Source organism: Podarcis erhardii, assembly GCF_964252035.2.
Source record: "Podarcis erhardii genome assembly, chromosome: 11".
In the NCBI taxonomy this organism is placed as follows: domain Eukaryota; kingdom Metazoa; phylum Chordata; class Lepidosauria; order Squamata; family Lacertidae; genus Podarcis; species Podarcis erhardii.
The window spans coordinates 14,795,630-14,822,465 of record NC_138501.1 but is presented as its reverse complement, the minus strand read 5'-3'; the positions used below and the strand labels follow the sequence as shown (position 1 = coordinate 14,822,465).

The following is a 26,836-nucleotide window of genomic DNA, read 5'->3' as shown; positions in this document are numbered from 1 at the left end:
AAGTGCTAAATCGCGCTTCGTGCATGTGCAAAAGTGCTGAATCGCAACCTGCATGTGCGCAATGTGCCGCTGCGGGTTGCGAACGTGCATCCCACATGGATCACGTTCGCAACGCGAGCGTCCACAGTATGTCAGGTGTACAGGACAGCTGTTGACAAATAATGTTAGCAGTGGCTTATTGGAAGAGAACCTGCTGATGAGTTTTTGTTTTCCTTACAGGGGATATGTTTAGGTCTGCTCAGTATTGTCTTATAAATCTTAGTTTGTCTTGTGTCCATTGCCTTCAAGCGAAATGCCAAGAAACCTCCACCCGTTGCAGAAAGGAGGTCTCTCTTCGTTGAGGCAAGGGAAAAGCTGTAGCTTTGCAGAAATGGAGTACATATTTACGGGGGGTAGAGGACCTGGCAGGCTGTAACGAAATGGCCACTTGCTCCCACTTTCCTGGCAAGGTAGGACAGGCGGGGAGGCACTCCCTTCACATAATTTCCTAAATCTGAATACATGTAATCTGAATTTATTTGCGGAGAAAAGGCAGGCTTTTTTTAAGAAGACTCCCCTTTTCCTCCTCAAACCTTGGAGCGCAGATTTAAAGGCCAGTTAGCACTGCGACAGTCAAATAGGTTTTCATTTTCTTTATGCTGTGAACTGCCCTGTGAGGTTCAGCTGAAGGGAAGTGTACAAATGTAAGAACTAACAAGACAGAGAGCAGCAAAAGCCATCCCTGTCAATGGAGAGGTGTGCGGCCAAGTTACTTTATCATTATTTTTTATATTTATGATTTTCAGTTATTTCAATAGTTTTACTGTCATTTTAACATTTCGAAACCTGACTTCCTTCCTCCTCTTTGTGCCGTTCCTTAATTTATTTTATCATTTCCCGCCTATTCTAAATTAACTTCTTTTATTCATTGACTTTAACTATTTACTCTTATGAAATTGCTGGTTATTACAATAATCTTGCCAATGCCCTTGTTGCCGGGAATATTTCTTCATTCCACTTCTCGGGTGCCTGCGGAAGAACATCCCTGGCAGAAAAGGACAAGACCTTTTGTGTGTGTGTGTGTGTGTGTGTATATATATATATATATATAAAATGTGTGTGTGTATACACACACGTACATACACACAAACACAAATTTCCAGTTTTGCAATTTAAAATACTCATTTAAGCATCCTTAAAATCATTGACTTCCCTTCTTCTCTTTCCATAATTCATTTTGCATATCATAAATCCCAGCATATTTTACAAAAACGAAACCATTCAGTATTCCATTATTGTATCCATCAAAACGGGACGAGACCCTTTCGACGGGGCGCCTGAAGCGCTCACCTGTCTCACAACCTTGGCCTTCCCATCCCCGCATCTTGGACGCCACCCTGAGGCGGCCACCGCAGCCCCTTCGGTTCCCCTCAGGGTTTTCCCGCCGAAAGCCAACGGTCCGCGCGTTCAAACAGACCGAACGGAAGAGGATGCTTAACAGCGGCCAGGGGGAGTTTCACGCCGCCAGCCCTCACATATAGCCGGGAAGGACAAGTGCGTGTGCGAGGGGAAAGAAAAACAGCACCGCGGCTTCTTCCAAGCGCTCCAGGGCCCGATAAACAAGCAGCCCGCCCGCCCGCCCGCTCCTTTCCTCCTCCTCCTCCTCCTCCACAAGAGATGGCGGAGAGCGAGGGAGAGAAGAAAGGAACGTCGGCGGCCTAACCGCGCACGCGCACTTGGGGGTTTCAGCCGTGGGTGGGCGTGTTTGTGTGTGTGTGTGTGTGTGAGAGAGAGAGAGAGAGATTGCGCGCGCGCGCCGCTGCCTCGCCGGCAGTTGAGGGTTTTGAATTTAGCGTCTAGACCTCGGCGGAGAGCCCCGCTCGGCGCCCTATTGGTTGAGCGCGGGTCACGTGCGGTGGGGGCATAGGCGAGCGGAGGAGGAGGGAGGGAAGAGAGGGAGGGCCGGCGCTCGAGCGCGCGACGGCCATATTGGTTCGGAGCAGAGCCCGCCTGTTTTGTGTGTTCTGCCCGGGGAGGAGCGGCCGGAGGCGGGATACGCGAGGCGGGCGGGCGGCTCCGCTCCTTGCAGCAGCGCCGGGTCCCATCTGAGCAGGAGCCGCTTCTCCTCGCTCCCTTTCTTCATTTGCTTGGACCATCCATTTCGCCTCAGCGAAGCACCTGCAGAGCCGCCTTCGTTTCTTTTCGCTCCTCCTCTTTCTCCCTTTTTTCCCGCTCGCTCGCTTCCTCACCCTCGCGGGTTATTATTATTTGTTGTTCATTCATTTGCATCCTCGGTTCGTTTCCTTTCGCGCCTCACTTTTCCCTCTCGCTGCCTCGCTGCTCGTTTGGCAATTTGCTTTTGGGATTCCTGTGGTGCTTTTTTTTTTAACCTTTGCACTGCCAAGTTCTCCGCTTTTGAACCCCTTTCGGGCTCTTTTTTCCTTCCTCCCTCCCCCCCCCCTTTCCCCGCGCGTTTCTTGCGCGCCATGGCGGCGGCGGTGGCGGCCATGGCCTCGACGCCGTCGGGGCAGCGCTCGCGGGGCAGCGCGGCGAGCACCCCTCTGAGCCCCACGCGCATCAGCCGCCTGCAAGAGAAGGAAGAGCTGCGGGAGCTCAACGACCGCCTGGCCGTCTACATCGACAAGGTGCGCAGCCTGGAGATCGAGAACAGCGCGCTCCACCTCCAGGTCACCGAGCGAGAGGAGGTGCGCGGCCGGGAGCTCACCGGCCTCAAGTCCCTCTACGAAGCCGAGCTCGCCGATGCCCGGAGAGCCTTGGACGACACGGCCCGGGAAAGGGCCAAGCTGCAGATCGAGCTGGGCAAGATCCGCAACGAGCACGACCAGCTCCTGGGCAAGTAAGTGGCCGAGGAGGAGACGGAGACCCCCTCGATCTCTCGTCCTATCTTGGCTTCAATAAGAGTTAATAGAAGCCAATTCCTAGGGCTAGCCCCCCCCCCAATAAAATATGTGAGAGGGTTTCCCCCCCCCCGCCCAAAGCTGATGGGCATTCAAATGTTGCGCGTGCACAACACCATGTGATTGTGTGAGGCGGGGCTCCCCCCCCCCCATATTTCACTCCATTTGGCACTCGGTGTTTCAAACTCCCATTGTTCTGGGCGCGTTATGCGTGCTGTTTCTGAGCTCTGGGCACAGCACTGCGCCTTAGATTTCCGATTAAAACTGCAGAGTGGAAGGAAAAGAGGAGCTTTTCCTGCCTCCCCACTTCCCAAGACCGGAGAAGAGACCCTCTTAAGGATATTAGGGGGGGTGGGCTAAACCAGGTGAAAAATGAACATAATATTTTAGCTGCCGTTCATTCATTTTCAGCACTGTATTCCTGTTATAGAAAGCAAGTGCCCAGACATTCCGTTGTTGCGCCTGTAACCTCGTTTTAAGGTGCCGTTAAGGTCCTAGTTTTCATATCCCACTTTCTAACACTGGCTGGCACCCTTGATGGAGTCATCAGGCCAGGAGCATGTGGCCTCTCTTGGTCCCCAAGAGGCTCCCTTCTCACATTGCACCACATGACTGAAGCGGACTGCCTGCTGGGGAGACCAGGGTCTGGGTCTTACTCCGCTGCTTGCATGTTGACGTCATAGACCCTCTTCCATTTCCTGCCTCCAACCCCACCCTGTCCCTTGGAATCTCCACACCATACTTCCTCTTGCCTTCTCTACTCCTGCTTGGGGTGGCCACCGTAGATTTGCGAGCCCCCAAAGCAATTAATATAGGTCAGCGTGGAACTCCTCCACGAAGCTCGTTTCATAAGAGGGTTTGATAACTTCCCCTCACTTTCATGTTTGGGGAGATACCATGTCAGAAGTTAGAATCATGCTATCTACGTAGAGATTTTGGTGTGAGAGAACTCTTTATTCATGTTTCCCCCTCGGCAACGCTTTTCATCCTGTTTTATAGAGGTGCGCATGATGTTCGGTTCCTCCTTTCTGGTCCCTTCTGTTAATTTATTTGTATTTCTGTCCATGCATGGTCTCTATGCTCTATTTGTAAAGGTGAGCAGTAAAGTAAGAGCATGTTTGTAATCTTCACTTTAAAACAAGGCAGAACTTGAGCTAACAACAGATTCAAAATCCACATTTTACTCCATTGAGAGATGAGAATCGGGCATGGTTTGAGAGCGTGTTATTGTCTCCTCCCCTTTCCTCCCATTCATTTCTCGAGTAGTGAGCATATTAGTCTGACTCCTCTAGCTGCTGCCATGTGCTATAGCTAGTGTGGTAATATTTGAATGAATGAAAAAGAGGGCTGGAAGGTTTCTTCTTAAGAGCAGTTTCCGGCCTAACTGACAGTATGAGGTGTATGACACTGGGGTGGGCCATGTTTTCATCATCATTTCATATGTTCAGATTTGATCTAAATACATGGGTTATTAACATGTGATACTTATCTACAAAGTTGTCAACTTACACAATTTGGCTAACTTTTTAAATAGCTTATCTAAAGTGGTAGTCCCCTTTAGAGCTAAAATAGAAGGGGAAGTTTTTCTGTGTTTGCTTTTGTTGTTTTTAGAAAAAAAAAAACCCACAAGATATATTGCAACAACATAGGTACTTACTTTAAATGCAGTTCTTGAAAGAGAAGCGTTTAATACGAATTTTTCCCTATTTTGCTAAGAGCATTCCTGTTCAAGCATTAACAATGCATGTGAGAATTGAAATCACTCCTATTTATGTTCATGTTACGTTTTTGAGCTTTGCAGAGCTGCCTGCCTAAAGAAATGTGTGTAACTTTGGAAGAAGGCAGATTGCTCCTTTTCTCCAGTGCTCAGTGAATAATTTGGTTCATAACTCCATGGAACCTTTTCATTTATATTCTTTCTGGTATTGGGTTTGTTCCTTTTGCTGGCTGGCTTCACTTCTTTGGAATGAGCAGATGCTTGCTTGCACTGATAAGCTTGATTCATACACCTCCAGAGCTCTGCAGAGGAATGCTTTCAGGGGTGCCATCAAAGCTTTCCTTTAACAGTTGTGTGCTGTCAGTTTGCTGTTGCTTTGCCTTTTTATTTTTTGTTAATGGCATTCAAAATTGGTTTCTTAGGAAGCATTCACTTGTGCTATTTCTTGTTTTTTTTTAACCATTTTCAAATCTGGTGTGTGGCCATACAATTGGGGTGAGAAGACTTTTCTCCCTGTAGACCTCTGTCCCCCAGTCTTATTCTGAAACAGAATGGGCATAGTGGAGGGGTAGCAGAAAGGCACTAGAAGTCTTGTTGCCTGCCATTTTTCCTGTTCTCTTCTCTGATCCCCCTCCCCAGCTCTGCGTTTGTTTGTTTGTTTGTTTGTTTGTTTGTTTGTTGGCAGTGTACAGCTGCAATCGTGTAAGTGAAATTGGGTAAGATGTATTTAATTATATGTTCTAAAAGCTTTTTAAAATTCATTTAGGACAATTTTGTATTTAGGACAATTTTGGATACCTTGAAAAAATGGATCAGGTGTTGCAATTTTTGTAGTATATTTCACAGTGAAAAACTATGCAAAGTAATCATCTTTTGCTCACTTCATCATCAAAGTTGGCCAACTTCTGTATTCTTATGGCAGTACTCCTGGAATTACAACTCTGAGGGGGCAGTAAACTACAGTTCCAGAATTCTTTGAGGAAAAGAATGTGCTGCAAATATGCCTCTCCAGTGGCCTAGGAGAAGTAGAATGTTTTTGCCTGGTGCCTAATGATATGTAATGAAGGCACCAGGCAATGTTAGAAACTGGGATAGAAAAGCTAGGAGCCAAATGGCTTCTGGGATCTGGCTTGTGGGCACCAAAACAGAATGTCGGGGGGGGGGGGTCGCAACAATTTTTATTTATTATTTTGATAAGCATGAACTAATATGCAATTCACAGAAGTGACACATTGTTAATACCACATTCTTAGCAGAAATTGTTAATACAGGTTTAATTTGGTGTTTACAATAAAAAAATTGGTACCATGCTTCAGTTTTCAAAACACACTACTCTTTATTGTGAAACTCCTTAACATATTGTCTATCCTTAACGTACACTTCAAGGCTCCATACATTTCAGTAATCCTTGAGTGACAGCCGGGGGGGGGGGGGGGAATGGCATCCAGACCTTTTGAGGTGCTCGCAAATGGAGAATCTTTAGGTGCAAAATGCTCCTGACACCCTTCTAATTTCAAACTCTGGTGCCAGGGGAGCCTCCCTGTGGAGTCGGGTTGCAAACGTGATCCGTGCGGGATGCACATTCGCAACCCGTGTCTGCGCACATGTGGGATGCGATTCAGCGCTTCTGCGCATGCGCAACCGCTGAAACCCGGAAGTAACGCGTTCTGGTACTTCCGGGTTTCAGCGGTCCATAACCCAAAAAAACGCAACCTGAAGGGGCTGTAACCCGAGGTATGACTGTACTGGTTCCAATACAGATCCTTGAGGGACCCACTTCTTACATCCTGTCCATTTAAGCCTACACTCTGCTTCTTGTTCTTTAACCAGTTACTGATCCATAAGAGGGTCTGTCCTCTTATCCCATGTGTTAAGATCACTTTGGTAAGGGACCCGATAGTAAAAGCTTTTTGAAAGTACCATGTATGCAATGTCTATTGGATCATCCCTGTCCACATATTTAAATTGGATAAAATTGCTGCAGTGGTTGCATCTTACCTGCTGACTGCCTTTGATCCATGATCTAAAAGCTTCTTCAAGAAGAAAGTTATGTTCATTTTGCTGTTATGCTTATGGCGTCCTTCTTTGCGTCTGCTTGCATGCTTTTCTTGATTCAACTTGCACGTTTGAACTGCTAACTGGTTTTTTAATGCTATAAATTAGAGTTCAAAGCTTTGTTGTCACCATATTCAAAGCTCTGTTTTACTAATTGTGCCTTCTCACCAACATTTGCTGTGGTATAATTTGTGGTGGGCAAGTTTTAAAGCTTGGGAAAAGCTACTTCTAAACATTAGTAATAGTCTTGGATAACAGCCTTCTGGTTTTGTGAGGTGCATTAGTATATATAAATATTTGAGAAGAAGAATAATGTGTCTAGCTGCTGCAGCTTAGGGACTTTGTCTTGCAGTGAGGAAAAGAAGGTGGTGCTATCATTCCTGTAGAGCCAGGTATGTATCTTTTTGTGTTAGGAGATACGTTGCACATCCATCAATCCATATGTGGTGGTAATGGAGTCATGAAGGATAAATTTGTAGAACCATCTATCTGTACACACACTCGTTAATTTTTTGCTGGGCACTTTCAAATTGACTAGAGTGGTTGAGATAAAATTATGTTTTAATATGTTGGCAGTAGAATAGGAGAATCCACAATATTAGGTTGGAGTTACGGTGTTCTGCTTTTGTGAAGACCATTGCTTGTGGCTTGGTGGTGGTTCTTAACTCTTGAGGCCATCTTTACTGAGTTTCTGTTGCCTTGCTCTTTTTATAATTAGGTTTCTATGTAGCAGTAACTTCTAGGGTTTTGTATAGCTGGGCTAAATTGTAAGGGTGAAATTAAGTGTGGGAATTATGCATGTGAAATGGCTTTTAATCCAGCAGAAGTGTCTGCTAATTAAAGAGATTTTTTATTCTCAGTCCACTGCATTCTCTCCAATAATGTTCTAGATGGTTTTGGGGGACCCTCCTGTGGTAAGTGGCATGTAGAGGAGGGATGAAGAGGGAATCAGCAAAAATGCCTCTTTTCTTAAGTTAGCAGATGCCTCTGCTGGATTTTGCCGTAAAAATCATTACTTGAAAAAGCAGTGCATGGGTCCAGAAATGATTGCAGGAGGATGAACTCGTTCATTCCTTCTGTCTTTAGATACAGTGGAAGAGTGCCCCTTTGGGGGTATAGTCAAACCATTGGAGAGTTACAGCGTCTGCTATGGCTATAGAGATCAATACAGGAGAGACATGTTTTATTGCAGCTGGGGCAGATGAAGGCATCTGGTTTCACTGCTACAGATGCGTCATGACATCTCTTCTGTCTGTGCTCCTCCAGCAGCCATTTCTCCTCTGGTCAGTGCTGTGGATACATGACCTGACTGTGTCTCCAGGCACTTCATCATTTGTCAGTCAATTCCAAAAAGAGTAGCTTTGTTAAATCTGTAGCAGAATGAAGTTGAGAAATATTGTGCTTAACTGTTGCCCCTTTTCTTGTTGCTTTTGTTCTTTTTTTAAAAACCGGGAAAATAAACTAGTGCTGTGCATGTGTTCGCTTGCCATAATTAGCTCTGAAGCATCTTATAGTAGAAATATGATGTGGTTTTCTGCCTAGTGACTGAATAGTGTAACTCTTGATATGGATTCTATTTCTCTGGGAACTCCAGCTTACCACTGAAAAGCTGGATTTGCAAATTGCTAGAGTAATTATGGTGAATGGGATACTTTGAGATCAAAGTAAATGTACATCTTTTGAAGGGACAGGAATTTCTGTGCAGACTACCCCCTTAAACCTTTAATAAACAGGCTTTTCCATATTAATGAAAACAAGGTTGGAAACCAGGGGTGGAAGGGATATCTTAAAGTGCCAGTAATTTGATTCTCATCTATTTGTTTTAAATCCTCAGGCCCTGCTTCTCATCTTAAGGCCTGATTTGCACATGATTGGCAAAAGCAAAGCAGTTTATCTAGTTCCAAGCCCATGTGGGGTATTTAGATGTCATGTTCTAATTAATCAGATGGTGGTTGAGTTATTGTATACCTACCTCAAAAACGAGTTGAAACTTTATTTTTTTGCAAAGGTTTTGCGTTAGAAGCAAATTTTATGTGATTTAGAAGTAGGGCTTGGATTAAAGTACATATGTGGTAACTCCTGTTTGAGCTGTGAAATGTGCACTTACATGTAAGTATAATACTTAAGTTTAATATAATCACTGGTTCCTTTGTTACTTCTTATATTAGCTTATATTAATAGCCAGATAAAATGCAGAAATCTGTGATTCCTAATTGTGGGTGGTGTGTTTTGACACATCTCTTAAGGTTGGCTTTCTGGAAGCTAAGAAGGGAAAAACCAATATTATAGAGAGCTGCTTTCTCCATTAATGTTAAGAACAATCTTGTATAAGCACTCATTTCTGGGTGAACTACTTAACTTCTGCTGTTAAAATGAGTAACAACCCAGTGAGAAAGACCCTTGTAAGAGATATTACTGTATACAGGTGAGCACCCTGGAGAACCATAGTGGCTCGTGAGAAAACCCACCTGAGATCCCAAAGAGGACCTCTTCGGGCTCTGGGAAGGATCTCCTCGCAAGCTGGAGGGGCAGTGGGGCTTTATTGAGCTGCTCAGCCTCACTTCCTAGCATCAGACGTGTCCCCAGAACCCAAAGAAGATCTCAGCGTGAGCTGGAGGGGCAGCAGGGCTTGCTCAGCTGATGCACTGGGATGCGACTGCTGCTGCGCTACCCAGCACACAGTGTTAGAAACTGGGATAGAAAAGCTAAGAGCCAAATGGTTCCTGGCACCTGGATTGTGGATGCCAAAACAGAATGTCTATGGGCCATTTTGGGGGAGGGGGGTTGGCCACACTTTCTATTTATTATTTTGATAAGCATGAACTAATATGCAATTCACATAAGTGACACATTATTAATATCGCAGCGCCGCCACCCCGCTATTCCCTGACCTGATCTGGAGGCTGGCGGGGGGGGGGGGGAGAAGCAAGCTTGCTCCTCCCCCCCCCCCGCCAGCCCCACAAACTCGGGGGACAGCGGGGCAAGTCGCTGCCCCACGGAGGCTAGAGAGGCTGTCCCTGAAGGCAGAAGAGGGAGACGGAGCTTGGGGATGGCTGCGCAAACCTGGGGGAGAAATAAATTCCCCCCCCCTTGATTCCCCCCCCCAAAAAAAACTAGGTGCGTCCTATGGGCCGGTGCGTCCTATAGGGCGAAAAATACGGTAGCTTACATATACAGATAGGTAGCCGTGTTGGTCTGCCATAGTCGAAACAAAATAAAAAAATTCCTTCCAGTAGCACCTTAAAGACCAACTAAGTTAGTTCTTGGTATGAGCTTTCGTGTGCATGCACACGAAAGCTCATACCAAGAACTAACTTAGTTGGTCTTTAAGGTGCTACTGGAAGAAATTTTTTTATTTGGTAGCTTACATAGTAAGATTGCCAGCAGCTAAGAGGAACAGAATCTTGTACAATTTTTCCCCCCTGTTACTATCATCCAGTTCCAGGAACAGAAGATTTCTTTTAAGGAAATAACGTTTTTTTCATTCTTACTTTCCTGCTTCCATTTTTAAAAAAGGCATATTTATGAAATTGCATTGAAAATCTACGTTCCTATGGGCCTGTTATTAAGACAATGACTTGATTGATTCAGCAAGTGTTAAGTATAGTTCAGCTGGTGCACAGGGCAACTGTTCAGAGGGTAAACATAGTTGAAACAGCTGTCCCAAGTCCATATTGCTGTGTTAAAGTATGGACCTCAATAGGAGAGTTAGTATAATCTGATTTAAATGAATGTTTCTCCCTCAGTTGCAATTCAGACTATTATCCAAATCATCCCTTTTGCACATGGCCGTTGTACTGTTGGCACAATGATTATTTTCAGTGTTTGAATCCTTGTGCTTGTGAAATCAGACTATAGGTAGATGAAGCTCTTGTCTGTCATTTACTCTGATTCAGCATACAACTACTATAATTGTAAGCTTTTCAGTGATTTGCCAAATGTGCCATATGGTTACGGCAAAGTAAGGCAGCTGGGTCACTTCAAGTATTTACTGAAAACTTTCCAATTTGTCATGTGCTGACCCCACGTGTTTGGTGTAACACAGTACTCTTAAATCAAGAGTTTTTCAACTTTCATGAATTTAATATGTCTCAGATACTCCTTGGCATACCTCACCCCCACCCCCACCCCCAAATAGGGCATGCATGTAGAGTGGCATTCTTTTCAAGATAAGATAGGTATACACTATCTGAGCTTTCTAGAAACAGAGAATTTACCAGCTGGGTGACTGGGTCTCTGCCATGAGTGTCTATTTTGTATTGTTTTGATTTAAATACATCTGCTGTTTTTGTGTGTTTAACTGTGTTTTTGCTTGTTTTTACATCATCTTGAGCTGATGGTGTAAAAAGCCATTGATAACTAAGGACAATAATAATGCAGAGAGAAAAAGCTAGTCAATATTATTCTTTTAAGGTCATTGGTGCTGAATATTACAGCGTGTAATAATTAGGCACTATACGTTTTTAAAGGCAGTGCTTGAAATCCTAAAACTAAGATACTTTTCACTGGTTTTTTTATTGCCTTTTCACTTTTTAAAAGCATATATGGGGTAGGGGCGGGGAACAAACTTAGGTTCCCAGGAAAGAGAGAACAAATCACCATCTACATTACAGTAAGGTAAAGGTAAAGGTACCCCTGCCTGTACGGGCCAGTCGTGTCCGACTCTAGGGTTGTGCGCCCATCTCACTTAAGAGGCCGGGGGCCAGCGCTGTCCGGAGACACTTCCGGGTCACGTGGCCAGCGTGACAAAGCTGCTCTGGCGAGCCGGCACCAGCGCAGCACACAGAAACGCCGTTTACCTTCCCGCTATAAAGCGGTACCTATTTATCTACCTGCACTTAGGGGTGCTTTTGAACTGCTAGGTTGGCAGGCGCTGGGGACCGAACAACAGGAGCGCACCCCGCTGCGGGGATTCGAACTGCCGACCATGCGATCGGCAAGCCCTAGGCGCTGAGGTTTTATCCACAGCGCCACCCGTGTCCCCTACATTACAGTAATTTACTGTTTTTTTTGAATTGGGTGCCAAATTTAAAAAGCAGTGAAGTATACCACCAGCAGCAAAGGAGGACTCAAGAGTGCCCTTTGAATGCACTCCTGATGCTTGGTGATTAATTTGCCCTACAGGATTACCTGTGCTGTGCCTGATGCCAGGTGATAACAGATGGGCATAGTTCAAGCCAAATCATGTCATGGGCCCAATGGGGAGGCCTGGCAGACCTAACCCTAATTAGGCTCCAGACTGGAGGTTTCCTAGTACTGAACAGTGGCTCAGTGGCATGTGTGAACCTAGCACCCCTACTGGTTTGTTTGGCCAGCAGCTGCCTGCTTCCTTTACATTCAGTCTAGCCCATTGAATTGCAAGCCCTAGCTGTGGTGAAATTGTAGTGGCCCTGAAACTCATGTTTTGCGAATAGTGTTGTGGTAAAGGGTTTGAGACTACTTGCATTTTTACCTAGGAGACTCAGAAACTGCCCTTTACTAAGCCAGACCATCTTGCTCAGTATTCTGGAAACCCAGAAGGGTAATAGTAAGTAAAAGAAAAGAAACTCAGTTTTGCCCAAGAGGTAAACCAGGCTCCTGGTAAAAAATGAATAAATGTGTGCGTTCTTAGTATTTTCCACCTCTTGTTATCTCTTCCGGGTCAGACTAATCAAACCGCCTTCCTTGCTGAAAATGGAATTTCTGTTTCTTCTCTGTAGCCCGGACTCATCTTGGTGACAGTATTGAGAATAATGGATATTCCAGTTATGGGGTATGGCACTCCACAATAAGGAACTGCATTATAACATCACACAGCTTTGATAGCTTTAGCTGTGAAGTAGTTTATAAATAAACAAATACATAAAAGCCACAGTTGTACAACACTTAAGCAAATAAGCAAATGTTTGGAAAAGTACTTGTTACATATAGAAACTCTAGTATGTTCTCATTAAGATGAGGATTTCATAAGCTGGCTTCCTATGAAATTTATGAAGGCCCACCTCAGTGTTTCAATTGGGAAGAATTGTGGTTTTTTTGGTCTCTGCTGCAGGCTTGCCCACCAACTTAAGTACTGTTGGGGTAGCTTCCATTCTGGGGCCTGAAGGACCTCAAATCAAATCACTCTTCATCTAAGTTTTCTACCTAAGAGCTCTATAGATGTTGTGATTGTGTAGGACCAAAGAATGTGCAGCAAGGAGAGAGAAAATTATAGGTCATATCCAACCAGGTTTTACTCAGCGTAGACCCATTAAATTTATTCCAGTGGCTGTGAGTGGAATTTTAGTAACTTGAGTAGCTGCTTGCCTTTTCCCCATGACTAGGAAAAGCAGAGTAGATTGTACACATTTGTTCTGCTTATGTATTTTATTCAGGTCACAGAACTGTTTTCCTTGGTACATAATTTGGATTGTACCAAATTCAAAGTTTTTTGTAGATATGCTTTGGGCTTTTACTTTTTACAGTGCTAGTATCCCAGCTGCACAATAACAATTTTATGATGGTGCTAAAAGCAGTTGAGTGTGCTGAATAACTTGAACTTCAGGTTCTACAGTCATTCAGCAAGTTAATATTGCACTTTGGTTTTTCTCTATAAAATAGAGGCTATACTTAATCTTAGCATCTCTGCAATCTTATTCTTCACTGTTTTGGCATAAAGTGCTTGCGTTGCAAAAATAGCTAAGTGTTGTTGATTGGTTTATATACAGCCAGCAAAATCTTAATCGCTTATGAAAATCTAGCTATGTACTATGATGAAATAGTTTAGTGTTACTATTTCTTCACTAGAAATGATTACACAGAATAAGGTTTTTCTCTTCACATGGCTTATATATTAAGAACTGTAAGGATGCAGTAAATTACATCTCACTAGAGTTTCAGTCTTTTAGCAGATTTCCCATTCCCCACAAACCTGTGGAATCCAACTAGAGCCATACAGCTCTTGTTGAGTTCCATCTTGCATTGAAGAAAATATTGAACTTCTTTTTTCTGTTTTTTTTTTATTTTTAGCTATGCAAAAAAAGAATCTGATCTAAATGGAGCAATGCTTAAGCTTCGAGAGTTTGAAGCGGCTCTGAATGCTAAAGAAGCTGCACTTGCCACAGCACTTGGTGATAAGAAAAGCCTGGAGGTGGACCTTGAAGATTTAAAAGATCAGATTGCTCAGGTAAATATATAAGTTACTACACAGTGTGCTTCAGGCCAGCTTGGAATAAGTAGCAACAGCATCTTACAAATGTGGCTACAGCTCGTTGAGTAGTTAATAATGCTCACTATTTTAATTAAAACAAAACTGGTGAGTGTGTTGAGAAATTACAGGGTGGGATCTGCACACCAGAGCAGATTTTGGTGCGAACAGGAGGCTACAATGGGGGATGGGAAAGGAAGGTGAAGTCTGTTGTGCAACTTGAAGTCTATTGCATTTGTGCACTGTGACACCATAGGAAGCAACTTAGTTTCTCATAATTGGATGTAATGATAATGGTTACTGTAATGTACAGTAGCCTAGATCTCATGCACTCGCACCTCAGCTGTTTTGGTGCAGCCAGGAGGCAATCAAAACCTTTAACTTTTGATTTAAATCAACTACAGTTTAGCATTGTGGTCAGACTGTAAATTAGTTAATCCTAACTATTGTTATTTGAAGCAGATCCCTTTTCCTAAACTATGGGTTGAAATTTACTTGTTTTGGTCAATCATTGCTAAGACCAGTATTTGACATTAGCCAGGTGCCAGGCGCATTTTGCAGCTGGCTTTTGACCACTTGCGACCACGTGAAGATTCCTGGGCGCCAGGATGGCACCTGGCATATCCACCATCTGGGGATCATTGAATGGACTGTTTTCACACACTAAGACCCCATCTTGTAGAATTCTATTAGTTATATGTTATCTGCACAATCAGAATGAATTTCTGGAACCAAATTACTTTTTCTGTGCACCCTGAGCAGGAACAATCACCATTAAGAAAAAGAGGTTGGAATAGGCCAGTATATATGTGGACTGTTGCTGAATCAACAGTCTTCTTTAAGTTCTCAATGCTCTTGATCTAGCCCAGATTCGTCATCTGAACTAGCCATATGTTTAACTGATAATCACAGTCACTCCATTTGAACAATAAGGCTATAGAACTGTCTTGCCCCAAAATGGCAACTAGACATTCCATTTTGGTGAGTGTAACCTTGATTTAAGGGGAGCTATTTGGTGCCTAGTTTATATATGCATTTTTCACACTGGCTAAGACGTAACTGTGGCTTGTCTGGGTTCACATATAATACTTATCTAATGTTAGTTTGGAACTGAAGCAAAAACCTCCCAGCTCTTTATGCCAGGTGCAAAGGGGTGCAGTGTGTAAGCCCCAAGACTTGCTGTTGCTTGTTCCCATGATGATAAACCAAACAACAGTATGTGAGACATTGTGGATCAGTAAATGAGCAGTACTTAATGAAGAGTGAACTTAACTTCAGTGCATCAAATGTGCTTTATTCTATAATTGGCCAGCTTTATGAAAACTTTGCCAGATGGCACTTAATTTTTACTTGTGATAATTATTTTATGCTGGAATTGTGTTTTTGCTAATTTGTAATTATTTCTTTTAAGCTTGAAGCCGCTTTAGCTGCTGCTAAGAAGCAGCTGGTGGATGAAACTTTACTGAAAGTGGATCTTGAAAATCGCTGTCAAAGTTTGATTGAAGACCTGGAGTTCCGAAAAAATATTTATGAAGAGGTAATATAGTTCAGGTTCTAAGGTAATGTTATGCAGTGACAAGCTAGTGTGCACCCTGGCTTCAAATCAGGTCTCTGTGTCTGCCTCCAAGTAGTGATAGATGGATCAGTCTATTTCTGATCTGTGTCAATTTTGCACATGTGTGTCTTCCAAAGTCTGTCCTGTTACAGCACTAAACTTCGATTTTAAAAACCACAACACAAATTGGTGTTCAAAAACACTTAAATATGGCCATGTCCTGGACACTTAAAAACACTTAAAAAACACAACTTAAATATGGATGTGTGCTGTGTCTCAATGTATGTATTTCTAAAGGTGATTTATCCTAAAATACATGTTTTATGTATTTTGGTAAAAGTTTTGAGTGGAGAACTATCGTAACATTTGGGAAAGCATGCTGTCCGAAGGATTATTGTGTTTTGATCCATGTATTGGTATGGGAAGTGAGTATAAGGTCAGTTGCTTATAAAAGCAAACCAAATACATTTCTCCATCTTTACTTCAGACTCTCCAAGACTGTGGGTTTCTCAGCATTGCTTCCAATCAGTGAAGGAGGAGATCTGCCCTCCTTTTTCTATACCTGAAGCATCTCCAGCTATTTCCTGTGCCAGCCCATTGCCCTAGCTTACATGGCAAAAGGGGGTACTTAAGAGACATGGCCAGGACTGTTTACTTAACAGAAGAACTGGTTTGACCTTTTTAGCAATATTATCAGATCCAGTCTTACAAATAAAGAACCCTAAGACTGGAAGCTATCCCAAGAGGATACCCATTCTAATCCCCAATCTCATAACAGTAATATATTGGAGCACATTTACTAAGAAGATTGGGGGGGGGGCATCCTCGTAAAAGTGGCATATCCAAAAATATATATTTGGAGTATTTATCTTAAAAGCTGAGCCCCAAGAAACCTATTTAAGCGAGACTTTCCTTCTTATCAGTACACAAAGCAATTGCAATATAGCTGGAAAGCCAATGGGGTCATACTTTATTTAATATGCCATCCTTGCTTTTCTTTGCTTAGTGAAATTGTGTTATTGAAAAGTAATGTTATTCCTCCTTAGGAAATCAATGAGACAAGAAGAAAGCATGAGACCCGTCTTGTTGAGGTGGACTCCGGGCGTCGGATAGATTATGAGCACAAACTTGCTCAGGCGCTTCAAGAAATGAGAGAGCAGCATGATGTGCAAGTGAAAATGTATAAGGATGAGCTTGAAGAGACATACCATGCCAAAGTATTAATATTTACTCTTGCATATAATAAAATCCTGATGTGTTACAGAAACTTTGTCTGAGTAATTGAAATAGAAACTGTTTCTGGATGTCAGCTTAAATTTCATTTCTTCTAGAGATTGATAGGTAGTAATGGGTTAAAGACCAACATTCAAAATAGAAATTTCCTTTAACATGAATGCTCCTTTTAAAAACAAAACTTATTTTGAACTAGTGTAGCTGTAGCGAATAAATCAACAGATTTTTTTTTAATCTGGGCAAAGAAGCAAAGTGGAATATATATTCAAGTCAAGAAGGGTGCATGTTGACATTTCAGAAAAGCTTTGCTAATGTTAAAGATGAGTTACTGCTGTAGACAATTGGAATGTTTGAAGAGCAGGGTGTTTTCTTATAGTCAACCTGGGGCTGCAGGCTTCCCTGTGTCGTACTTCACTGATCTAGTACAGAATGAGCTGTTCGGAAACCACTTGCTTAAGAAAAGGTAGTGCGGGCCCAGAACATTTAATCAGTGCAGCCAGTGTTACTGCTAGTCGTCCATATCTGGCCAACATTCCAGGCTATCCCATTTCCTTGTCTTGTGCATCCTACTTAGTTGCAGTTGAGCTGAAAGGGCCATGGCTACGCCCCTAGAGACTCCTGCTCGCATTTGTAGATTTACTTCTATGGGGATCCTGAAGTTCTTAACATGGTGAATACAGTGGTACCTCTGGTTGCGAATGGGATCCGTTCCGGAGGCCCATTCGCAACATAAGCAGAACGCAACCTGCGTCTGTGTGGGTCACGATTCGCTGCTTCTGCGAATGCACGTGACGTCATTTTGAGCGTCTGCGCATGCACGAGCGACGAAACCCGGAAGTATTCCTTTCTGGTACTTCCGGGTCGCCGCGGGATGCAACCTGAAAATGCTCAACCTGAAGCAAACGTAACATGAGGTATGACTGTAGTTACTTTTCCAAGATGGAGTCATTCAGCAGTCAAATGAATTTCCTGTTTACTGTGTTTCTTTCCTTTATATGTAGCCTTAAAACTTAGCTAGCCCCAGAAGGCATTCTTAAGATACTCTCTGTTAATCTTTGTGCTGTCTTGTGAAGCTGTACTTCATTGCATTGGAAAACTTGCAGCTGTAGTACAGCTGATGTCGATTGTTTTCTTTTAAAAGCATTAAGCAACAACACCATTACCTTCAACTAAATTGAGTTCACTTGTAGCTATATGACTCTGAACAGTTTTGGATCACTGTTGAAAGTTATTGAGGAGCCATTCTATAAGTTCAGAAGGTCACTTTGGTGGTTTTTCTATTAAATCCTTGCATTCCTTTGAACATTATTTGCTATCTTAGTTCCTTTGCTTATTAAATGCTTCCATATTTAGTTGATAAAAGAGTTGAGAAAATGGCACGTGGCCTAAGGGGAAAATAAGGATAAAAGAATCTGAATTTTTTTTTTGTGGTTGGAGGGGTTGTCCTGGAGAAATACTACATATGTTCTTAGCTGTCAGATTTTCAGGAAAGCCTGCATGACAGGTTTCCTGTATTACACGCAATGTGCGCCTTACTTAATGTTGTTGCAGATATTTTAAAGTACAAGCACTTGCTTCTCTATTTGTTGGCAGACCAAATGTGGAGTGTGTTCTGCTTGTTTTCCTGCAGCTTGAGAACGCCAGACTCTCTTCTGAAATGTCTAGCTCTGCAGCCAACACTGTCAGAGAAGAACTCATGGAAAGTCGCATGCGCATTGACAGCCTCTCTTCCCAACTGGCTAATTTGCAGAAAGAGGTAAGGGATTCCACAATCCTATCTTTATCACCTTAGTAGCAGGTAAGTACTTCTCAGATATTTTATACATTACATTACAAGTAGTTCAGTGGTTTTCCAGGCTACTGTTGTGTGTGTTGTACTTTAATCTTTTTATTCTTTTTTTAAAAAAATCCGGCGTTTGAAATAGACTGGGCCAATTTGTTCATTTTTGGGTCAATTCCACCTTTTGTTCTCTTGATTTATGAAACTTTTACTATCGTTAAGTCTGACTCCATTGTATTGATTTCCAAAAATGAACAAGTGCTTCTTTTTGGACAAGAGGAATTCATTGTGTGTTTGTGCTATAATTCTGCTAGAGCATAGAATTCAGTTTCCTAAGATTCTCAACTTTCATTTCTAATTTTTAAATAATAAACAGTGTTTTTGGCCCTTATGTTTATGAAGATATGCTGGAACGTTTGTAGGGAATACCCAAATTTTGGGTGACTTTGTTGGCCAACCAAAAACTTGTCACTAGGGCATGCCCAAATGAGTGGGGTCTTCTCCCTGACCTTATGCTCTATCTTTGAAACATAGCACTTCAGAAACAAACAGAAACTCCTCTATTGTTCCTCTCCAACTTGGCACTGGGGAGGGGTGGATTTGTTTGTTTTTGCCTGTCAGTTGGTGCTGCAGCCCCAAAAGTCAATCTTAGTCAGCAGAGCCTGGTTGACTTTTGTCACCATGTCAGGATAGGAGAGTGAAATTGATAAACAGTAGTGATATGTAGTGATACCTCAGAAGATTAGAGGGGTCCAAACATGATTTGCAGTGTCTGGGGTAGGGCTTCAGGCTCCTCCATAGCCCCTTCTTATAACTAGTAAAATAAAAATGGTCCTTCATAGCCCCCTCTTATAACTAGTAAAACCCAGATATTTATGCAAGCTTGCTATATGGGTTGCAAAATTGAGATTATTTTGGTTCACTTTCCATTTTCTGTTCAGTGTGCACAACATCACTGAGTATGATCAGTTACATCTTAATGCCATTCCCTTTCTTAAACCATGCCCTTGCCCTTTGCGTAATATGCTAGCAAATGAGAAAATATAAGAAGTGCTGCAGCTTGTCTGTGTTCCAGTAATGAGCCAGTTCTGCAATTGTTCAGTGACTTGCCAGATTTATTCTTGCCCAACATAGGAAGTGTCTGTACATGTGTGTGTTCTTTTTGTGCTTTTGTTCAAAACAGATTCACAACCATAGACATCAGCTTTGTCACTTTAAAATATGAAGCAATAGACACAATACCTTGCACAACAGGCAATTTGTATTAAAAACAGGAATGTAACACTTGTGTAGCTCTTCATATTCATTCTACATCTTTGAATATTGGCTTTTAGAAATTAAAATTCCTGAAGTTGGTGTCTGTGCATTTTTTATTTTATTTTTTAGTCTAGAGAATGGCTAGAAAGGATGCAAGAACTGGAGGATATCCTGGCTAAAGAAAGAGATAACTTTCGCAGGGCACTGTCTGATAAAGAGAGAGAGATGGCAGAGATAAGAGACCAAATGCAACAGCAGTTGAGTGATTATGAACAACTCCTTGATGTAAAATTGGCACTTGACATGGAGATCAGTGCATACAGAAAGCTCTTGGAAGGTGAAGAAGAAAGGTAAGAAATAGTTGTCATTTACAGGAGACTGGAAGTTATCCTAAAGATTATGTACTCCAACTACCTGCCCAATTACTCCAGTCACACACTGTCCACGTCTAAGAAGGGGGAGGGATATTGGCTACATGTGAAGAGCAAAATGTTTTGACAATCAGAGATGAATGATGGAAAGACCTTCTCAGTCAAGTGTAAAACTTTTTTCCAGTCGCTGAATGTGAACACTAATATCTCTCCAGGTATATAATGTCTTATGAAATAGAAGGCAATTAAACTAGGGTTTATAGGTATATCCAGCCAAACTATTCCTCTTATGCTTGGTGTTTTGCAAGGTAAATATTTTCTCTTGAAGTTTTAATGGTTGATTTAAATGTTGCTCTTCACCCTGGGCACTCCCAACTGAAATAGTATAATAATATTTTTTTAAAGAAAACGTAATCCCTCATTCCCAGGCCAACCCTATTCTTGAAAACCCTTAGCCCCAGCCCTGGTTCTTCCTACCCACTCTAAATGGTGGGGAAATAATCCAAAATGCACATACTCGCTTGAACCCCAACCTTGCAGGTAATTAATATACTCAAAGTAATTATCAGAGTTCACAAAACATGTTACTAATCCATGCTGCCTGAGGAGGAGAGAGATGAAAGCACACTTGAAAAGTGTATGTTGATGGGTTTCCTTTTTTCTCTTCTTCCACAGATTGAAACTTACTCCCAGCCCATCTTCTCGTGTGACAGTCTCTCGGGCATCATCCAGCCGCAGTGTGCGCACAACCAGGGGAAAGAGGAAGAGGGTTGATGTTGAGGAATCTGAGGCCAGTAGTAGCGTTAGCATCTCTCATTCAGCTTCTGCTACTGGAAATATCTGCATTGAGGAAATAGATGTAGACGGGAAGTTTATCCGCTTGAAAAACACTTCTGAGCAGGTATGGAAACCTGAATAATCAGATGAGGTGGTTAAAATGTAGATGACATTTCCCTGGATGACCGGAGAAAGAAGCAGCAACAACAAACAAAGGTTCTCCTGTGACTGATAAGTTGTCCTGCAAGTCTTGAGAGTGGTTCAAGAGTGTAAAACTCTTAAATGGTCTTACAAGATGTGCCCCAGGTGACACAATAAGGGTTGCATAGTGATAGAGTTGATAGAAAGGGTTAGAGGGCATATCTATTTCACCATCCTCCCTGTGTTTTGAATGGCTTAACGTTCAAGTGTATATAATGACTTACATGGTAAGCCAGCTACTTGGACGTTCCAGGGATAGTGCCTAAAGCCAAAATCATATCTAGCTAAAACAAACTGGGTGGCATGGCAGGTGCGATTGCCAAAGCCCTCCCCCCTCCAGATGCCCCCCTCTTTCCGCCCCATTTTTAATTAATATTTTTGCCAAGCACATTAAGCTGAATGCGCACATGTTAAATGCATATAACTTGCAAGTGCACTGTAGTGACATCCTATACATTGATATTCAGAAGTACGCCCCATTGAATTAAGCAGGACTTCCTCCCAGGTATAGTCAAAGTGGGGTACCTCTGGCCTGCAGTCTTAATTATGCCTACCAGAGCATTTTGTCCCAAGCCATGTGCACTTGTCCTACATTTGACATACCGGTACAGTGGTGCCTCGCAAGACTAAAAGAATCCGTTCTGCAAGTCTCTTCGTCTAGCGGTTTTTTCGTCTTGCGAAGCAAGCCCATTGACGGCTTAGCGGATTAGCGCTATTAGCGGCTTAGCGGCTTTTAGCAGCTTTTAGCGGCTTATCGGATAAGCGGCTTAGCGGCTTAGAAAAAGAGGGGGAAAAGGAAAAAAACCCCGCAGGAACTCGCAATACATTTTCGTCTTGTGAAGCAAGCCCATAGGAAATTCGTTTTGCGAAGCGCCTCCAAAACGGAAAACTCTTTCATCTAGCGAATTTTCCGTCTTGCGAGGCATTTGTCTTGCGGGGCACCACTGTATCGGGGGGGGGGGGCGGGCAGGTAAAAACCTTACTAACTGAAAGGGATGCCTCCAGGCACTAGCAGTTGGCAAAGCCCTTTTCAATGTGCTGTGCAAGATCACAAATGGATTTCTGAAGACCCCTGCAGGCAAAAAAGGTGATGTCAGGTGATTGACAGGTGGGCAGCCTGTCTGTGTCAAACTTTGCTCATAAGGGGTCAGGTGGGGATAAAAACAACCTGGTTTATAAGACTGCAGTCTTAATGTTCAGAAATAAGTACATAATTGCTTGACATAAAAACACCTGCTTTTCTTTAGGACCAACCAATGGGAGGTTGGGAGATGATAAGGAAAATAGGAGACTCTTCTGTCACTTACAAATATACCTCAAGATATGTCCTGAAGGCAGGCCAGACTGTTACAGTAAGTGAAGCCTACTTTTTGAGATATCAAAATGTAACTTGGGATTAGCCTGTTGGAAATGTGCTTGGGGTCTAACGTGGGTTCTTTGGTAATTGCTGCTACTGCTCCAATCTAGGTATATGTATTTCATTTTCTATTAAGGACTCTCAGTGGCTTCCTAAAGAGTTGCAAACATTGTTTACACACAGTGATCCTAGTAAATTCATCTCTTGAAAACCCTTTGGTGGAATAATAGGAAAATGGTGGTGGAATATTTATATGGTTGGAACAGAATGAGCTTTTAACCTTTTCCCTGTGCCAGTCTCGGTATTTTTCTCTCAGACTTGGGCTGTTTCTTCTACTGCCAGGCTTTCTGGTGCTGAGCCTGGTTAGAAGCAAAATGTAAAAGGTGGAGATGGGTGGGTTTGTCACTCCTCCCCAACACTAGTTTTCCTTTGTCAGTATTTTGAGGGAAACAGTAACTCCTGCTTAGCAAGTGATGCTACTTTGCACTTAGGCACCTCTAACTGGAAAAGTTTGGAAGGCTCTGGTGTGAGCCATCTAACCTGCATCCATGACAATTACAGAACTCTCCAGAAAGCTGTGGGTCCTGGGTCTGTTTTGGAAGGGCATGACTCCACCCTGCAGATATCTACATTATCTACAGATATTGAAAATAGGGTGCAACTTGTATGGTGCTCTATAAATCACTTTTTATAAAGTTCAGTTAAGAAAATTTAACTCATTACAAATGCAGTTATTATGGATCAATCCCTTTATGCTGAATGTTTTTTTCTAGGTCTTCCGCCATTTATTTGCTTCCAGAACTATTGCTATAGATAGAGCTTGCACAATTCTTTTTTGGAAGACGTATTTTAATCCTGATTGACGTATCTTTCCCTTTCCCAGATATGGGCTGCTAATGCCGGAGTAACAGCCAGTCCTCCTTCTGACCTCATCTGGAAGAACCAAAACTCTTGGGGCACTGGCAAAGATGTGAAAGTTGTGCTGAAAAACTCTCAGGGAGAGGTAATGTTGGAAACCTGGCTAACCTCTGCTCATCACAAACTAATTTGTATAATGAGAATAGCCCCCAAAGTTGAACAGAACTGTACTTTTTGCTTGGATATATGGTGTACTGGTACATGCCACTAGTACAGTCTGTGTCAGATTCTAGATTCACAACAGTCATAGTAACATCCAGCAAATGGTCACTAAAAATGCAAGATAACTTAACATTACCTTAATGTTGCAAGCATTGAATAACTGAACAGCTGCATCTGTTACAGGAAGTTGCTCAGAGAAGCACCGTCTTCAAGACAACTTTACTTGAAGTTGAAGAAGTCGAGGAAGTAGATGAAGAACCAGCTGAAGCTGTAGAAGAAGAGGATCTATTCCACCAGCAGGTATCTTATAACTTACTCGCACTGGTATGCTTTCGAACTGCTAGGTTGGCAGGAGCTAGGACAGAGCAACAGGAACTCACCGCTGTCATGTGGATTTGAACCGCCAACCTTCTGATTGGCAATCTCAAGAGGCTCAGTGGTTTAGACCACAGCGCCAACCGCTCCCTGCAACTTAAATAGTGATATGGAAAATAAACCTATTTCTGTAGTGACCTTGACAGTAGAACAATCCAGGTAATTGTTTTTTTAAAAATCAAAATATCGGTATTTGGAAGAATTCTGCAACTCTTTCATATTGCCACAGTGAAGTAAAGTTATGTCCATAGTAACCTTCTGTGTATCTAAAGGTCTTAAGATGTAGCAATTTTAGTGGCTACTATGAAGTAAGCATTATGTGAGTCCCAAGCAGAGCCCAAAGGTGGGGAACCTAGCCCTCCAGATGTTATTGGGCTAAGTTTCATCAGCCCCAGCCGGGATGACTTAATGGTCAGGGATGATGGGAGTTGTAGTCCAAACAGGAGGACCATGGGTTCCCCATCCCTAACAAAGGCTCTCATTGGTAATTTGAGAATTTAATGGCTGCAGAGACACTGATGTGCTAGAGAACATGTGGGCCAACGCTGGCTAAAAGGGCTGAAACTAAATTGTATTGCTCATCACAGCTTTAAACATGCATGGCTTGTATTGCACTACATCAAAATCATGGCCTAGAGCTGTGGCAGGCAATATTCTGTTTAACTCATTGTGCAGCCTACACTTTTATACCAAGCAATACATTTTGAAACTTGACTTTCCAATATTGTGGAAAGCAGTGGTTTTGGTTCCTCTCTCAGCAAGATCTCCTTGCTCATCAGCCATGAATTTAGAATGTACTGGTAGTTATCCTTTTCACATGAACTCCTGCTCAAGCCCTTCAAAGGTTTCCATCCCTGAACATTGCTCATGCTGGCAGGGACTGATGGGAGTGAACAATATCTGAAGAAAGTACATGTTCTCCACCCCTGGCTCAAAGTGTTTCCTGCTTGATAAAACATGTGCCCATGAATTTGTCCACAAACAGTTCCCATGACCAAAAGCTCAGTGAAGAAGGCAGACTGTTAAAAACAGTTCATCAAACTACAATTATTGAAATACTTAAAATGTCCCTACTTTAACCTTAATTAAAGCTGTCTTTCCTCTCTTTAAAACAGGGAGACCCACGAACAGCCAACAAAAGCTGTGCAATCATGTAAACTCGTCATCTGTTTATCCTCAGTTATGTTAATCCCTTCCTGCAGAGGAGAACCTGCTTGGAAGCACAATATTTTTGTATTTCCTTTTGTGAATTTTAAAGCTGTGTCTGGCCTTAATTTCATTTGTCACAGAGATGGAGCTTTTTGTAAGTGAAACCCATATATATAGCTTTTTGAAATGTGAAATATTGACACTGAATAATGTACTGTTTTTCAAAAACAGCCCTCATTTTTATGCTGGTCCTTTTCTAATATCTTCATTTAAGAATAATAAACTACTGTGTGGGGGGTTTGTTAGTTAGATTAGCCATCTACTCTTTGTCCTTTTACATTATTAGATTTTTTTTTTTTTGAAGGGGAAGTAAAGGGGCACTCAACAAAACCTTTTGTACTGAGAACTTTTGTATTTTAGCTATCAGGTTATACAAGTTTTACTTGGAACATTTGTAAAGAACATTATCCAACAATTGCATCATAAATAGAAGGATGAAGGATTCAATAAAATTTGTTTGCTAGTTTTGCTTCACTTAGAAACTTTACCACAAATCAGGCTTATGATAATGTGTTAGGTGTGTTTTTTAAATTCTAGTGTAACCTGCATACCTTTTCATGTCAAATTAACAAATAAAAGTTACCTTAAGAAGGGACTTGTATTTTTTTTGGCCGGGGGGGGGGAAATACTCTTTTCCTTTAGAAATGAAATGTTGAACCATCAGATTTGTTGGTGAAAGAAACTGTCTTTAATGACTGGTGTACCTTTTGTGCTTAGACCAATTCTTTTTAGCTATGTACTTGTCTTTATTTTTATTAAACATTCATTCAAAAGTTACAATACAGCTTTGTCCACTGCCATAATATCACAGAATGATCACTCCTGTCCTCAATCCCAATTGTACTTGCCTTCAACATCTTACAATATGCTTGTCACTTACACCTTTAAAACATCAACCAGCTTTCAGTAACCACAACAAAATACTGCTTAGATTTTTCTTGGGGTGTTTGTGTGTTTGGAGTTTCAGCACCTGATCTTATACCCAGCCTAGAACAGGTTATCAAGATGCGGAGCAGTCTTCCTGCTTTTGTCAAGCATCTTGCTTCTGAGGTGCATTTCCCCACACTTTTCTCCAAGGCAAGGAGGTGCCTTGCACCCCGCCTGGAGCATATTTGGGAGGCCATCCCTCTGCTTTGCAAATGGTCCAATTTAATTCAAGGTCCGAGAGATCCCTTGCTCTTCCAAGACACGGGAACCTCAATGTCTTTCTCCCCTTAGGCTGTTTTCTGAAGGGAAGCAAGAATTGACCTGTAGACCAGGGATTCCTCACCCCTGTGAAGGGTGATATTTAGAAGAAATTATTTTTTCATGCTAATAAAACACTAATAGAAGTTTGATATATGAAGTAGGTAAAGGAGGAGTTCTAGTCCTTTAGGCAACCTTACATTGTCTGCATCTACCATGTCTCAACCAAACTAGAGATTCCGTGCTTACAGCTGGGTCAGCAAGCATCTCAGAACCATCTCTATTGTTCATAGATGCTTTCCCTTTGTTCATTGGTCTTATTACAGATTGCCTTTTCCTTATTGAGTGGGTGTTAACCCTCTGTTATTAGTTGGATTGATTAGAGCTCCATAGGTTGGCTACAGAGAAGCCTTGATATAGTTGGTTATAATTGGGAAAGTGGAATGTGCCTTTTTTTGTTAGTGTTCTCAGTTAATGAAAGTGGAAAAAAACAAATATTATGGCTTGTAGGTGCATTGTTTTAAATGTTTTGCAAGCAGAAATGTTCCTTTGCCAGGATCATAAAATCGAGCTAAATTGGCTTCCAGCCATGAAGAGGAATGTTCAACAATACATATTTTGA

At 42.3% G+C, this 26,836-nt stretch overlaps 1 protein-coding gene across 2 annotated transcripts; it reads left to right on the top strand.

Moving 5' to 3' along the window:
- Positions 1 to 241: 241 nt before the first annotated feature.
- On the top strand, positions 242 to 25,620 carry LMNB1 (lamin B1). Of its 2 annotated transcripts, none has more exons than XM_081880487.1 (11): positions 242 to 449; positions 13,657 to 13,813; positions 15,246 to 15,371; positions 16,436 to 16,606; positions 18,253 to 18,378; positions 19,789 to 20,009; positions 20,706 to 20,931; positions 22,256 to 22,360; positions 23,249 to 23,368; positions 23,629 to 23,745; positions 24,936 to 25,620. In XM_081880487.1, exons 2-11 carry the CDS (start codon positions 13,691 to 13,693, stop codon positions 24,975 to 24,977), a joined length of 1,377 nt encoding a protein of 458 aa, XP_081736613.1. In that variant the 5' UTR covers positions 242 to 449; positions 13,657 to 13,690; the 3' UTR covers positions 24,978 to 25,620. The 2 variants fall into 2 exon arrangements, with proteins under 2 accessions (XP_081736613.1, XP_081736612.1); XM_081880486.1 differs by lacking the exon at positions 242 to 449 and adding an exon at positions 1,922 to 2,836.
- Positions 25,621 to 26,836: the final 1,216 nt, after the last annotated feature.